Source organism: Cebidichthys violaceus, unplaced genomic scaffold, assembly GCF_023349555.1.
Source record: "Cebidichthys violaceus isolate CVI_PGR_0920_01 unplaced genomic scaffold, fCebVio1.0.p SCAF_8, whole genome shotgun sequence".
Classification (NCBI taxonomy): domain Eukaryota; kingdom Metazoa; phylum Chordata; class Actinopteri; order Perciformes; family Stichaeidae; genus Cebidichthys; species Cebidichthys violaceus.
Window position 1 is genome coordinate 3536067 of NW_027176964.1, and position 13794 is coordinate 3549860.

The 13794-nt window shown below is 40.0% G+C and overlaps 1 protein-coding gene across 2 annotated transcripts; it reads left to right on the plus strand.

The window, feature by feature from the left end:
- The first annotated feature begins 1647 nt into the window (after window positions 1-1647).
- cahz (carbonic anhydrase) lies at window positions 1648-12463 on the plus strand. 2 transcript variants are annotated; one of them, XM_068701431.1, is made up of 8 exons: window positions 1648-2083; window positions 2222-2278; window positions 3230-3427; window positions 4794-4912; window positions 6580-6672; window positions 6875-6937; window positions 7069-7224; window positions 10436-12463. In XM_068701431.1, the coding sequence occupies exons 2-8, from the start codon at window positions 2245-2247 to the stop codon at window positions 10553-10555; spliced, it is 783 nt and encodes a 260-aa protein (XP_068557532.1). In that variant the 5' UTR covers window positions 1648-2083; window positions 2222-2244; the 3' UTR covers window positions 10556-12463. The 2 variants fall into 2 exon arrangements, with proteins under 2 accessions (XP_068557532.1, XP_068557531.1); XM_068701430.1 differs by lacking the exon at window positions 1648-2083 and having other exon boundaries at window positions 2106-2278.
- Window positions 12464-13794: the final 1331 nt, after the last annotated feature.

Sequence of the window (13794 nt, forward strand, 5' to 3'; positions counted from 1 at the left end):
CACTCAGCCCTCACACATCCTGAAACATCAACACCTACATAAGATTGGCTCACTTTTTTTGTTTTGGACGGTGTGTTTGGCTAACCACTAAATAGCTAATGGTACTACCAGTACACAACTGTGCTGTATCTTGCTCCAACTCAGACACTACTACACGGACAGACAGCTTTGTGAGTTTAATTTAGTTTTTGGTGAGATTGTATGACGTGTCCTATATGATGACTTCCAGACAATTATGTTCTGAGTGTGGAGCCCTTTCACGCCCACATATTTAAAATGTTTCACTGGATTTATACAGAGAAAATAATTCTCCTTACTTTGGCCCTGTTTAACTTGTTTTATCTGGTGGAAGTTAAGTATTCCAATCCTTCACATGATATCACAGATGATATGATATCACACAAATGTTCCAAATTCAATATAATCAGCAGCCGTGTGATATTCAGATCCTATCCCTAAATTAAAGTAGCAATACAGTGCAAAAGTACTCGCTAGAAGTAAGTAAAAATACAAAAGTACTCACAACTGTACATATCAATGTATCTAATCTACCTGACTGAGGCTGTCCCTGCACACCTTCTGCTAATAGGGGATGGAAAAGGAAGGATGTCAGGTCAACAAGGGGGATGCATTTGAGATAGAACATATTTTCAGAAACATATTTTTCTGGCACCGCATGCCATAGCATGAGGATAAATACGTATTTGTGATTTTCGAGTGAACTGTCCCTTCAAGGAGTGTGTCGGTGGGGAGTTTTTTTAGTGATAGTAAAAACTTGAGAACATCTTGTGATTGGATCAGTGGTGATGCCGAATCCGACCAGGGGCACAAAGTGTGTGTGTGTGTGTGTGTAGAGGGTAGGTGGGGGGGAATGGCCCTTCCTCACTTCCTACCCCTCTACTTCCTGCGCCCTTGCTCGTATACCACACCCATCATCAAGCTCAGCCCTAATTTTGATCAGACAGACGTAAATATAAAAACCTGGCAAAGTACATACTAGGTGTCTCCAGGACAACATTTTGCCATGATGACTAACACACACACTCACAGGATGAGAACAACACGAGTGTCGCTGTTGCGGGTAATCATGTTGAATGGGCCTTCTTCACCTTAGTACAGTCAAATAACTGACACAAAAAGTGTTAATATTAGAAATATTGATTCTTTCGCCGAAAGTGGTTACATGTCGGTAACATCATTGGTACCCCTCTACCAAGCATCAGTGATATTGTTGAGAAGGGTGACCGTGGCTAAGTGGACCGCCTTTCAATCAGAGGGTCGGCGGTTTCGATTCCCGGCTCCTGCTCTACTAGTCTCATGCAAGACACTTAACCCCAAAATTGCTCCCGTAGCTGCGTCTATGGTGTGTAGATAGATACTGAATTGTAAGTCGCTTTGGATAAAAGCGTCTGCTAAATGACTGTAATGTAATGTAATGTAAGGGGGTTACATAGGTCAGGGTTTTTTTTCAATGCTAAACCGTTAACGAAGGGCCAGCATGAGTTTGTAACTCTTTTTTTTACTGGTTAAATAAATTTGAATAATAATCAATGAAACACTTCAGGACTGGGGGTGGGTGGGGTGGGGGTGGTGTTCTCCATCAGGCCCTAAAATGTCTCCGTCCGGCCGTGCAGAGATCCACAGGCACGCACATCCCATCCCGCATGCAGCCTTCATAAAGCAGCCCAGCAGGATAGCCGAGGTCAAAGAAGGCTGGCAAGACTTGAAAAGAAAAACGTCGACCTCAGGATATTGCGCTAAAATCCGCTGGACCGTACCATCCTCACGCGGCGCTGCTCCAAACACTGAACCTGCGCTGATCCTGGAATAGCTGAGAGCAGCGCGGGGCACCGGGTGCTGTAGGATGGATGTGAGAAATGCGCGTCCATCTCTGCCTGGGAGCGGAGAGACTCGGGGATGAGACAATAACAAAAATATTCAGAATATTCCGAAACAAAGGGAGGGCTGCAGGAAAGCGGAGAAGAGGAGAGGAGAGGAGGACGCCACCATCGGATCTCTGGATGGCTGCACCGTTCTCCTGATTGACCGGCCCGCTGAAGGAACGACAAGCCAAACCCACACGGTGTGAGCCTGCATATATATAAAGCCCAGCAGAAGCAGCCTTTCAGCTGAGTGTCTGTCACTTGATCATCATCATCACCATCCATAATCAGCCTCTTTCCGACCAGACCCTGGATTAATCATTGTATTGTGTTATCAGCACAGCACACAGCGGGGGCAGCCATGTCTCACGGATGGGGATACGGACCAACTAACGGTGAGGATCTCTCAGCGTGTACCGGATGAACAGGTTATATATGTAACAGGTTGAAACTCTCACCTCGGTGTTGCACGATTGTAGACAGTATGCTGCAGTCAGTAAGTTGCCATTCCACAAAAACAATGTAACAACTTAAATAATTTACATGACAGCAGTCTACTTAAGCACACCTTCAGTGAAAATGACTGCACTGGTTAAACAGCCAAACATTGCACCAGCTAGGTGCAAAACGTATATGAAACTCAACTTTTAAAAAATACTACAGTTTGAACTACCCCATATAATTAACATCACTTGGACTGGCTGCAACACAGACAATGTAGCAACAAAATCAATGTAATGCTAAAAGAAAACATTTTTTTTAACTATCGTGTGAAGGGTGTGAACATGGCTTTTAATAAAGCAACAGAAGTAAAAATAGAATTATTACCTGCTGTCAGTGGTTACATTCACTATAAGGTACATTTATGATTTACTCAAGTAGTTTGCTTAAATTTGACTACAGTAGCAATACTACAAAATCATGCTGAAATAGCCCATTCTGCATTTTGAATACTTTTACTTTTGATACGTACATTTTTCTAATTTTGGATATTTGCTTACTTTTAGATGCACAGTATTGCTACTTTTGTTTGAGTAAAGGATCTGGATATCCCACTACTGCTGAGTAAACTTGGGAAGATGTTTTTGAATGTAGAACCTTTGTTTATTTTCAACTGTGGTAACATGTGAATCAGCTGAATACTTGTTTCTGCACTGCTACCTGATAAAGCAAGGCGAAGAAGGCAAAAGAAAAGAGACTGACTTTTTTTTGTCATAAATCTACAGGGAAACTTTGAAGAGGTTGGTGTAAAAGTGCTCCACACACAGGACATAAACGAATAGGACAAAGCACTTGCTACTAATATATACTTATTTCATATTTAATATTGGAATATGCATTTGCAGGACCTGACAAATGGGGAGAAGATTTTCCTATAGCTAATGGGCCCAGACAGTCTCCCATCAACATTGTCCCTAAGGAGGCCAAATATGACTCCACTCTGAAGCCGCTGAAAATCAAGTATGACCCGTCCAACGCCAACAGCATTCTCAACAATGGACACTCCTTCCAGGTGGACTATGTGGACGACATAGACAGCTCCAGTAAGCACAGTTCAGCTCCTGGTGTTACATAGACATGGAGAGAGAAGACAATATATATATATACATCTCATATATTTACTTCATTTCCACATATGATTACCTCATTTCATTGAACCCTTTTTTTTTCTTTTAACAAAATGAACCACAACACTGAAATGAGGAAGATGTTGGGTAGATAATAAGAATGAATATGAACAAACAATCATACCCTCTAAACTAAAAATAAATGTGTTTTGAAGTGAAATCAAACACTATTCCCAAGCCTGTTAACAGATAATGAGTTAATGCTGATCTCAAAGGAAACCAAAAACTGCATCTTTGGATGGATGGGTAAAACCACACTAAATGGAAATGCTATTGACTCTTCAGCTCATTAGTATTACAGTATTACAGCGGTAAACTTTATCTATCAGTCTGGTTTGTGCCTCCACCCCTGCTGTATGTACTGTGGCAGATAAGAGCGTATCTGGAGGCCAACAGGACATTGGCATCACCTCACCCTGCTGCACTGACTCTGTTTATCCGACATTCATCCAACAGCGTATATCAATATAAATTTCTGTTATTTCCTGTTCTGTCTTTTTGGACTTCATTTCCATGTTTGCATAAAAAGTTGCCTATTCATACATGAAATTTGATTCTGTGTTTAACCCATGCAGTGGGCTGCTGTAAAACACACAGGGAGCAACTTGGGGTGCAGTTTCTTAAAGGACTACCAGCTTTACCTACTCCCTGAGCCACTGCTGAAACATAACCAAGTAGTTTTGTTACCTAAACAAGTAGTTTTGCTGCCTAAACTAACCAAGTAGTTTTGTTGTCTTAATAGAGGGTAGGAAGAAACAATCAATGAGGTGCTCTGGGTTGGATGACTTGTTGCATAAGACGAAGCTCCTACAGTGCCACTAAAGATATTTCACAACTGTTTTCACAGGCTGAGTAGTACTAACTTTACTGAGTCAGTGGAGTGCCCCCTCATTAAGACGTCACAGTGATGGACATCATTTTTCACTGATAGAGGATGTCTTGAAAGTGATGTTTCACAGATCATGATTCTCTGTGTTTTATGGTTAAAATAAATGAATTATATAATTTAAGTTTGCACCTCTGAATGAGAGAAGCTGATTGCTTTGATGAACAGGACCACAACAACAAATGCTATACAGTTGAAATAAAATAGAAAGAATATAAGCATTAAAATGTAAAGTAGAACTAATAGGATCACATACAACCAAAGTCCCAAAATGTCATCACTGACTGCATGCTAATGTACAAGTTACTGAGTAGCATAGACGTACTTCATTCCTGATGTTAAATCTGTCTTTCCCTGAGTGTGTCTCTAATGATTTGGATGTTTTGCTGTCACCAGCCCTGACCGGAGGTCCTATTTCTGGAACGTACCGTTTGAAGCAGTTTCATTTCCACTGGGGAGCCAGTGATGACAGAGGCTCTGAACACACTGTCAACGGCATCAAGTTCCCCTGTGAGGTACTGAGGCTACTGGATCTTCTGCTAACAACTACCACATACAGTAACAGGCCCTTAATTCATGTTATGTGATAAATGGTTACGTCGTGTGGTGTTAATGGTGGTACTAGCCTATCTTTTTCAAGAGGCTTAGGTAGAATATATATGAAAGTAACATAGTAAACTATAATGTTTTAAAAAAAAATTCATACAGAGCATTTTACAAAATCACAGGGAAATTGGAGGCAGACAGACTGAAGTCATTCATTCTGTATTTGAGGAACTTCTTGGGTTTACATACAACAATTAGTCGGTAATTAATTGGTTGATTCCCATTATCTTTAGTCCCGAAATATTCAAATTGAACTATTTGTAGATCAATAAACAAGTAAATGAATACATAACTCTGAATTCCCCCACCATAAATGAATTCCTTGCAATGTGAAAAGGTTTTAACAGCATTTTATTTATTTTTTAAGTAGCGACAGAATTTACAGATCAACACATAAAAACTGAAACTCGTGATCTCAGCATCTCTACAATCCTGACCGAGCTCTGCCACTATGGGGCATTTAAGAGCAAGGGAATTGCTCAGATAAAGTCCTAAATTATTACAGATGCTTCTCCCACTCTATTCTCTCCCACATTTTTGGACCTTTCAGAAAATGTCACTAAATCACATAATAACGTAAGCCACATAATTTAAGTTATGTACAAATGTATTTAAACTTAGACTTTCACCAAGGAGACCGTTTTTGTGTCCTGTTTGAAACCAGAAGTCAACGTTGACTTATTTAATGTAATGTAAATATTTTACAGAAAAGCACTTATGTAACATAGGCCACATAACTGAAGTTACGTAACAAATGTACTTCAACAAACACATGACTTTCACTCAGGAGGCTGCTGTCCGTGTCCCATGTGAAACCAAAAGTCAACGTTGACTTTTTTCAAGTTGCGTTAGTACGTTGCGATAAGCACTTAACTTACGTAACATAGGCCACATTACTGAAGTTACGTGACAAACTTGCTGGCCTTAACCCAAACAAGGATCCTTTTGTTGCCTAAACCTAAGTGACACTAAGGGGTCCTGACCAAGAGTCCGTATGTGACAAGTTGGGAATTAGGTTGAGAATACACAGTCTAGCCTGTGCCATAAAAGCATAGACTGTAGATAGGAAGTGGACATAGTCGTCGTTACCCTTTGGTTTGTGGACTGTGTTTTTTTTTAATCCTGGAGTTCGGCATTTTGGTCGTCGCCATCTTGGCTTTTTGCAACCAGAACACAAGTGACCATATTTGAATGCAAAGTAGTGACGTAAAGACACAGTTGACGGCTCGGGTAGCGGCCTGTCAATCACAAGGTAGCCGTGCCCTAAAGCATACCCTGCTTTATGGTCTATTTGACTCTAAATGGAGCATAATTTACTAAATGAACATCATGCTGTATTGAGGAAGACTTAAAACTAGAGATTGAGACCATACACTCATATTTATAATATTTACTGAGATAATAAATCAAGAGAGAAGTAGAGTAATTTTCTCTAAGACTTCTATTCCAACCAGAAGAGTCGCCCAGTGATGGCCATTAGAAAGAATGCAAATTTAAGACACTTCTGCATCGGCTTCACTTTTCAGAACCGAAGGTTACTGACTGCTTCAAAGTCAAAATTCTCTTTTCTTGTTAGCTTCACCTGGTGCACTGGAACACTAAGTATCCAAGCTTCGGAGAGGCAGCCAGCCAGCCCGATGGACTCGCAGTGGTCGGGGTCTTTCTCAAGGTGAGTCACCAGTGATTCATCACTGACAAACCATCAGTCTATGACTGCACTCCAGTCTAGGGGTGGGAACATACTTTAAGTATTCATGCCCTCTGAGGGACATGGTAAAGAGATAAGCATAATAATGATTGCTGTATTTGAATATTATAATTGTGTATATAATTATGTATAATTATGTGTGAGTGTCTGTGTTGTGCTCCAGATTGGTGCTGCCAACCCCAGGCTTCAGAAAGTTCTGGAAGCCTTGGATGCTGTTAAGACCAAGGTAAGGACAAATGTGCCAATATTGTCAATGCACAGCAATTTATATGCTTGGGAGACAAGATTAACAAGGAGTAACAATGGCTTCCCTCTCTCACTCGTTCTTTTCCATCCTTTGCTTCTTGACACCTGCAGGGAAAGCAGACCACCTTTCCTAACTTTGACTCAAAGACTCTTCTTCCTGGTTCTCTGGATTATTGGACCTATGATGGCTCTCTGACCACACCTCCCCTGTTGGAAAGTGTCACCTGGATTGTCCTCAAGGAGCCAATCAGTGTCAGCCCTGCACAAGTACTTAACTTTGCTTCATATTCTCTCGCTTTACCTTCATCAAATCTAAATGAGTTATATCACCTGTCAAGTTACACATTTTGAGAATTGATTATTAAATCTGTATGGAGGACTAAAGCAGGCATTCTATAGGATGAATCAGTAAATAAACGACTCATTACATAAATAAATAAAATAATAAGGAAAGAAATTAAGAGAGAAAAGCCTCAATCACCAAACAAATGTGCAGGTTAATATGAAAATAAATAGTTAAATTAAGTTAATTTAAAATTAAGATACACCTTTATTTATCCCCAGAAGAGAAATTCGGTTGTTGCAGCAGTACAAGGACATAAAAAAAACATAGAGAGTAGCATAAATAAATAATAGGAGGTACATTATTAGCAGCAGAGTTAGCAAGGCTATGTATACATGTGCACACCAGGCTAATACGTGATATGATTAAGTAAACTGTATTTGTATTTATTTACTTTAACGAATAATACAAATAATAAAAAGAGACATAAATATAAACGTGACAAAAATGAATACATTTGAAAATAAACAAATGTGAAAATAAATGCACACAATTTGTAGTTTGTCAAATATTGAAATACATTTTTATTTTTTATTCAATTGTTCTATTTCTGTGTATATTTATTTATTTATTTTCAAATTCATCTGCACATATATTTGATAATTGAGGCTTAATTAGTCCATTGAGTCATTTTTGTATTTATTCTTTTTTTGATTGTAATGCAGCTTTATTCCTCCATAATTCTGCACTGTATAACAAAATAAAGTAACAAATGCATGTAGTATTGAACTTTAGTGTGAGGGCCAAACATTAAAACAACTCAACTGAATTACAGTTTACTGGATTATACACTAGATATGATTTAAATATAGGAAGGTCATATGGCTCTGGGTGTTTCAGTGCAAGTATAAAGTACATGTATCTATGTGCGTGAACGTACACACATTATCCTGTGTGTATTTGTGGCAGTGCTAAAAACAGACATTTTTCTTAGCAGCCCACCTGGGTTGGCTTTTTTTATCATGTCGTCTGGAGAGACTGCTGCTGGATTCTCAGTGGGAAGCAGAAAGAGTTCAACTTAAAATGAGAAAATAAAGGGCATGAAGTGTCAAGCCTCAGGGAGTCTGAGAAATCAAAAGAAAGAGCTAGCCAATTACTGTAGAATAAAGAGAGCCATAAGTAAGGAGTTATTTCCTCAATTGACAGTATTTTCAAATACCCTCATACGCATTTAAGACTTTGATTTGCTAATCAACTCATTCGGTGTTTCTACATGGTTTAAGGAGCCAGAATGTTGGTCCAAACATTGTAAAGATCAAAACTGTCAGAAGTTATATCATGCTTTAGAGCAGGGTGGGTCTGTCCCTTCAGGGCCTTGTGTTTCACTTAGATTACTCTGACTGCCTGTATCTCCAGTGAGCAGTTTGCACTCTACCTATTTAACATGACTAACACCCCATACCCTCATGTGACATAAAACCCACTAGGACTTTTCTCGCTAAAGGTTTAATGCTAGGTTTTACCTCCCTAGATAAATGATAGATGTTCATCTATGACATGTGCTTATGTAGAGAAGAAGAAGAAGGACAGTGAGCCTGCTGAGGGACAATTAATCCGGGCTCACCAGCTAGCTAAAGGCCAAATGGCTCCCTGAGGAGTTGTTGTTTACGCCACACTGCTGCTCTAGTCGCTTCACACAAACACACACACACACACACATAAGCTTTTTTCATCTCACCATTCCTCTTAACATGTGCACTTGTTACCAGTAGCTCAGTGATTTGGCTTAATTTGCAGAGGGCATTAAGGCTGTTTCAACTGTGGCATAATTTCCTTCTACATATTAATGGCACTATGTCCGATATGGGACTAGTTTCAATGTCAGCAGGGCTGTCTTTTGCACCACCATGTGCACATGCTAGATAACAACCACAACAGGAGGTTGTGAGGCTGGCTGTGCTGTATTAACACCGGATTAAAGATATTCTGGCAGAAGTGAAGCAGATTATTGCATCATGCTCATTTTCAGGTTCATATTTGTATTTGGGGTTTCTACTAGAACATGTTCACACGCTTTAAGTATCTGGAGTGCACCAACACGCAAACTGTGAAATAAGACAACCCAATCAGTTTTTTTATAAACTACACCATATTTTTCTCGCAAGCTTATCGGAGCAGGCTGGGCTTTTTGTGAAGGGGTCTTAAAGACACAGGCGCTAAAACGGAACGCTTCAGAGAAAGGGTGAATACAGGTGTATTCAGACAGACTGAAAAAAATAATTTGTTATTTGAACATTAAATATACTGAAAAAGTGTGTTTTTCAAAAGATGTCCCCTTTAACATGATCCAGGTACTGTATGCATCAGTCCTAGCAACTATGTAGCAGTCGAGGGAACGCCACTGTATTGCCAACCTGTTTTTTCCTACGTATATCAAAGTGCACTATGATTTGGCCAACTGAGGATACAAGAGCTCATGGGACCGTATCATCATTCTGGTTCCTAAGCAACACACACTCCATGTCCATAGAGAAATGATTCTGCAGACACAGAAAATATTTTTTTCTGAATGAACGGCAGGTGTTGGACATCTGTCTTTTTTGTGCTGTACACATAATCTCAAATTCTGCAATAAAAGTAGTATAAGATATATGAGTATAAAAGCAGAGCAGTGGCTGATTGTAGGCCCAGGCTCTTACACGTACCTGCTGCGAAGCAACAACATAGGAGATGTATTCCTCTTTAATGGCAGTAAACATAACACATGGCTCATGCGATTGCTACATTTTGTTCAGAGCTCAACAAGATATTGCTAACAAAACAGTAACGTTAACTTAACCGTGACAAACAGCAGGACTATACCGGCACAGAGCCTTTCGTAGGAGAGCTGCTAGCCCAGCTATGGAGTATAATTAGCACGTGATGTGAGCGCACAGAACAGCATCTGCGAGCGGAAAAGCATCTTCGTCAAGCAGCCTTTCTGTTCCTCGTGCACGAATGCGGTCCCGAGCATCTGCTCCGGCTGGTAATTCTACTGTGCTCTCAGTGATTAATGGAGTTATACTTGTTAGAAACAACACATGTGATACCTCACTTAATGTAAGCGTTTTCGATTTCAGCGACCGCTAATGGGACTTAGTCCATGGGAATCTTTTACCTTAATCCTCTTTCTCCTTGTCTCTCCTTCCTCATTAGATGGCCAAGTTCCGCGGCCTCCTCTTCACTGGAGATGGAGAAGCTCCATGTTGCATGGTGGACAACTACCGGCCCTGTCAGGCTCTGAAGGGCCGCCAGGTCCGCGCCTCCTTCAAATAAACCCCTGCTTCATCTACGTGGCTTCCTTGCCCCCTTTGCTTATCCGTCCCGTATTACTGCCATTTTCCTCCACATGCAGTCTTTCCTTAGCTTATATTACTCAGCTTCTCTTAGCCCTATTGATATTAACTTGAAAAGTAGAATACAAGCCTTTCTGCTTACATTTTTGATGACATAGACTAACTGGATGTATCTTGAATTAAAGAACTTTGAGGCATTTTTAAGCTTTGACACTGTTAAGAAATGGGTCACATTTATATCCAGATAAAATCCAGGTGATATTTAGGGTACTTTCATTTAAACTTATCCACAGATACAAATCTGATTACATCCGTCTTCGTTTTCTCTGCAACATGCAACTCAGTTTCGGCCCTCCTCCTGTCCAGAGGGAGAAGAATATCTTCTGCACTTCAGCCGTTTAATTCTAGCAATTGCAGTTTAGCTAACGTTAGCTAACAACTATCCATCAGCTAACGCAAACACATGAATGAATCGTACTAATGAATTATAAGCGAGACAAAAGTTGTATCATCTTCACGGCTCTAACATTGTGCGTTTCCACCAGCTTGACACAAGGCTCATATTTATGAAGAATATTTTTGGTTCCGAAAGATACAAATTCAATGTATCCTGTGGTTTGTAAAGACATACAATGCTAACTTTTTTTTTTGGCGGCTGGGTTGAACACACCAGTGATCTAACAAACTAATTAGCTATTTTCTTACTTCTAGTGTCTAATGATAGATGCCAAGACAGTCTGCTTTATGATAGACAAAATCTATCCAAAATAGATATCAAATATTCTGAAAGTAGAAGTTAGCATTAATGCACTTAAGGTAAAAATAAAGAAAGAAAGACTTCTTAGGCAGATTTCTATTATTAGATGATGTGTGCTATTTAGTACAGTAATAGGCAAAAGGCCGCCTAGCCTATTGGACTTGGATGTAGGCCTGGATTACATGCAGGAATATTTACCCATAATATAAATGAATATTTCCTCAGTTATTTTTAATTTATACACAGTATGCTTTGCCTTGTTTGAAAAGCCTTCATCAACTTCCTGAAGCTGATTTGCTGCTATACGTTATATTGTGATGACAATTGTGCTGCAGCCAGATTGTTCAAGCTAAAGTTTTTATTGATGCCTCATTTTGTCAGTTTGGAACAAAGTGATCACGCTGAGTTTGATGCGTAACATTTCGCAGTGTTGACTCTACAGTTGTGTACTGTGGCCACCAACCATCATCTGGCAGGCACTTGTACACAGAAAGGTTTTTAGTACTATGATCATCTCATGATGGTAATGCTTTGGAATGTACCAGTTGTTGGCCTTCCATTCCATTTGGAAAAATTTAGCTTTTTTTGTTGTTGCAAAAATTAGCCAGAACTTCACTGAGACATCTGCATTACTGTGGTCATGGCTCACCTCATTCTGGTGACTCTACAGAAAAAGTGTCAGTCCATTTTTTATAAAAACTATGACAACTGAACTACCTATCACCACAGTGCATTAAACATTGCCTTTAAGACTCATGTAAGACAAAGCTGTAAGTTGGAAAGAAAGAACTGAAATCAATTTATGACTATAGATTAACCCACACTACAGTATCAACATAGGTCAGATTTTGACATTAAATTTGTATAGTTTGTCAGCAATGTCTATAATCATCACTCCATCTAAATGAAGTCGCAGATATTCATAAGAGACCAGCGAAATGTTATTTTATTTTAGCTTTTATATCAATGTTATGAAACAATCAGCTTTTAGAGTGGGGTTATGGTGAGATAGCTGTAACCCTTTGAAGTTTGTCACACAAAAACTGCTGTCACATTACCGGTGCAAACCGTTTGTGAATCTGTCATGTCATAATGGAAAATAATTTTATCAATAAATATTCATAACTTGCAGATGTCTGAGAGTGTTATTTTTTTCTCACAACTCATAATTACATATTAGCCTTAATATAATATGATTGTATAGAAGTCTATGAGATATAGGCCCCTCCTTCTCACTTGATTTATTTATTAACATTGTAAGCATAAGTTTATGGTCTCAATCGCTAGTTTCAAGTCTTCACATTGATGGATTGTCGTGTAATTTGGTTGCCCTTGGTCTTCCTCTGAATGCCAGATCAACATTTTTAATTTGTCCAATACTTTGGTTTATGACCAAACATCTAAAACTAACGAGCCTCAGCTGTACAAATGTAAAAAATTAAATGGTTAATGTCACAGTTCAGTCATCCAGCCATCAGTAATTTTCCATTGATCCTGTCTCTGCCCCACTCAACCTGTCAGCCACGCCCACCTCGTCAGTTCACTCCACTCACCTGTGCACACAGCTGCCTCTCATCACATGCAATCAGCCCAGCATATAGTCACCAGCTCCACACTCACTCCTTTGCCAGATTGTTCTTTGCCATGCAAGTCTTTCCAGCGTTCTCCTGCCTGTCTTCCCGGTACCGACCTCGCCTGTCCCTGATTCCCTGCTTCATCTGCCTCCTGGTTATTCGACCTAGCCTTCCGTCCCTGACCAAGAACTTTGCCTCTCCTCTCCTGATTCCTGTTTGCCGGTTTCTAAACCGTTTGCCTGTCTGCCGGAGTCTAAGTAAAACGTTGAACTTTTTACCTCTGTCTTCTGAGTCCTTTGTACTGCAATTGGGTCCATACACCACCCGTTACAGTTAACATGTTTAACATGATCTGTAGCTGTACTTAGGCCTGTCTCAGTGGCCTCAGTTGTGAAGTGCTATCTGAGTTTCTGCTTGTTTGAAACGGCTTGTTTGATCAAGCCTGGTTCACTGATTGCAAAGGAGGAGCTTCCACCTCTCAAGGATATAAGTAATCCAGTTTGAGTTTTAACTTCAGTGTATCCATCTCCTGGTGGACCAGCTGAACTTCTAAACTCACCTGCATTTGATAAGTATCTTGTTCTTGCTCTTTAAACTGTACTTAGGCCTGTTTTAAAGTAACCTGCTTTGAACTGTCTCGATAGCTGTACTTAGGCCTGTCTCAGTGGCCTCAGTTGTGAAGTGCTATCTGAGTTTCTGCTTGTTTGAAACGGCTTGTTTGATCAAGCCTGGTTCACTGATTGCAAAGGAGGAGCTTCCACTCCTGGCAGACAATGAGCAATCAGTAGATAGCTGTACTTAACCACTGCTGGAAGCGTCAGCTTTCAAGCGTCTGGCAAACAAAGGCAACAGGCCGACTTTTTCAAGCCCGACTTCGTCAAGCTAAGA

What these genes read in the sequence shown, in the direction of transcription:
- cahz (XM_068701431.1), top strand. Translation starts at nt 2,245, where the DNA reads ATGTCTCACGGATGGGGATACGGACCAACTAACG. An exon ending in GCATCAAGTTCCCCTGTGAG is followed by an intron (nt 4,913 to 6,579) that starts GTACTGAGGCTA and finishes TTTTCTTGTTAG; the next exon opens with CTTCACCTGGTGCACTGGAA. An exon ending in TGGATGCTGTTAAGACCAAG is followed by an intron (nt 6,938 to 7,068) that starts GTAAGGACAAAT and finishes TGACACCTGCAG; the next exon opens with GGAAAGCAGACCACCTTTCC.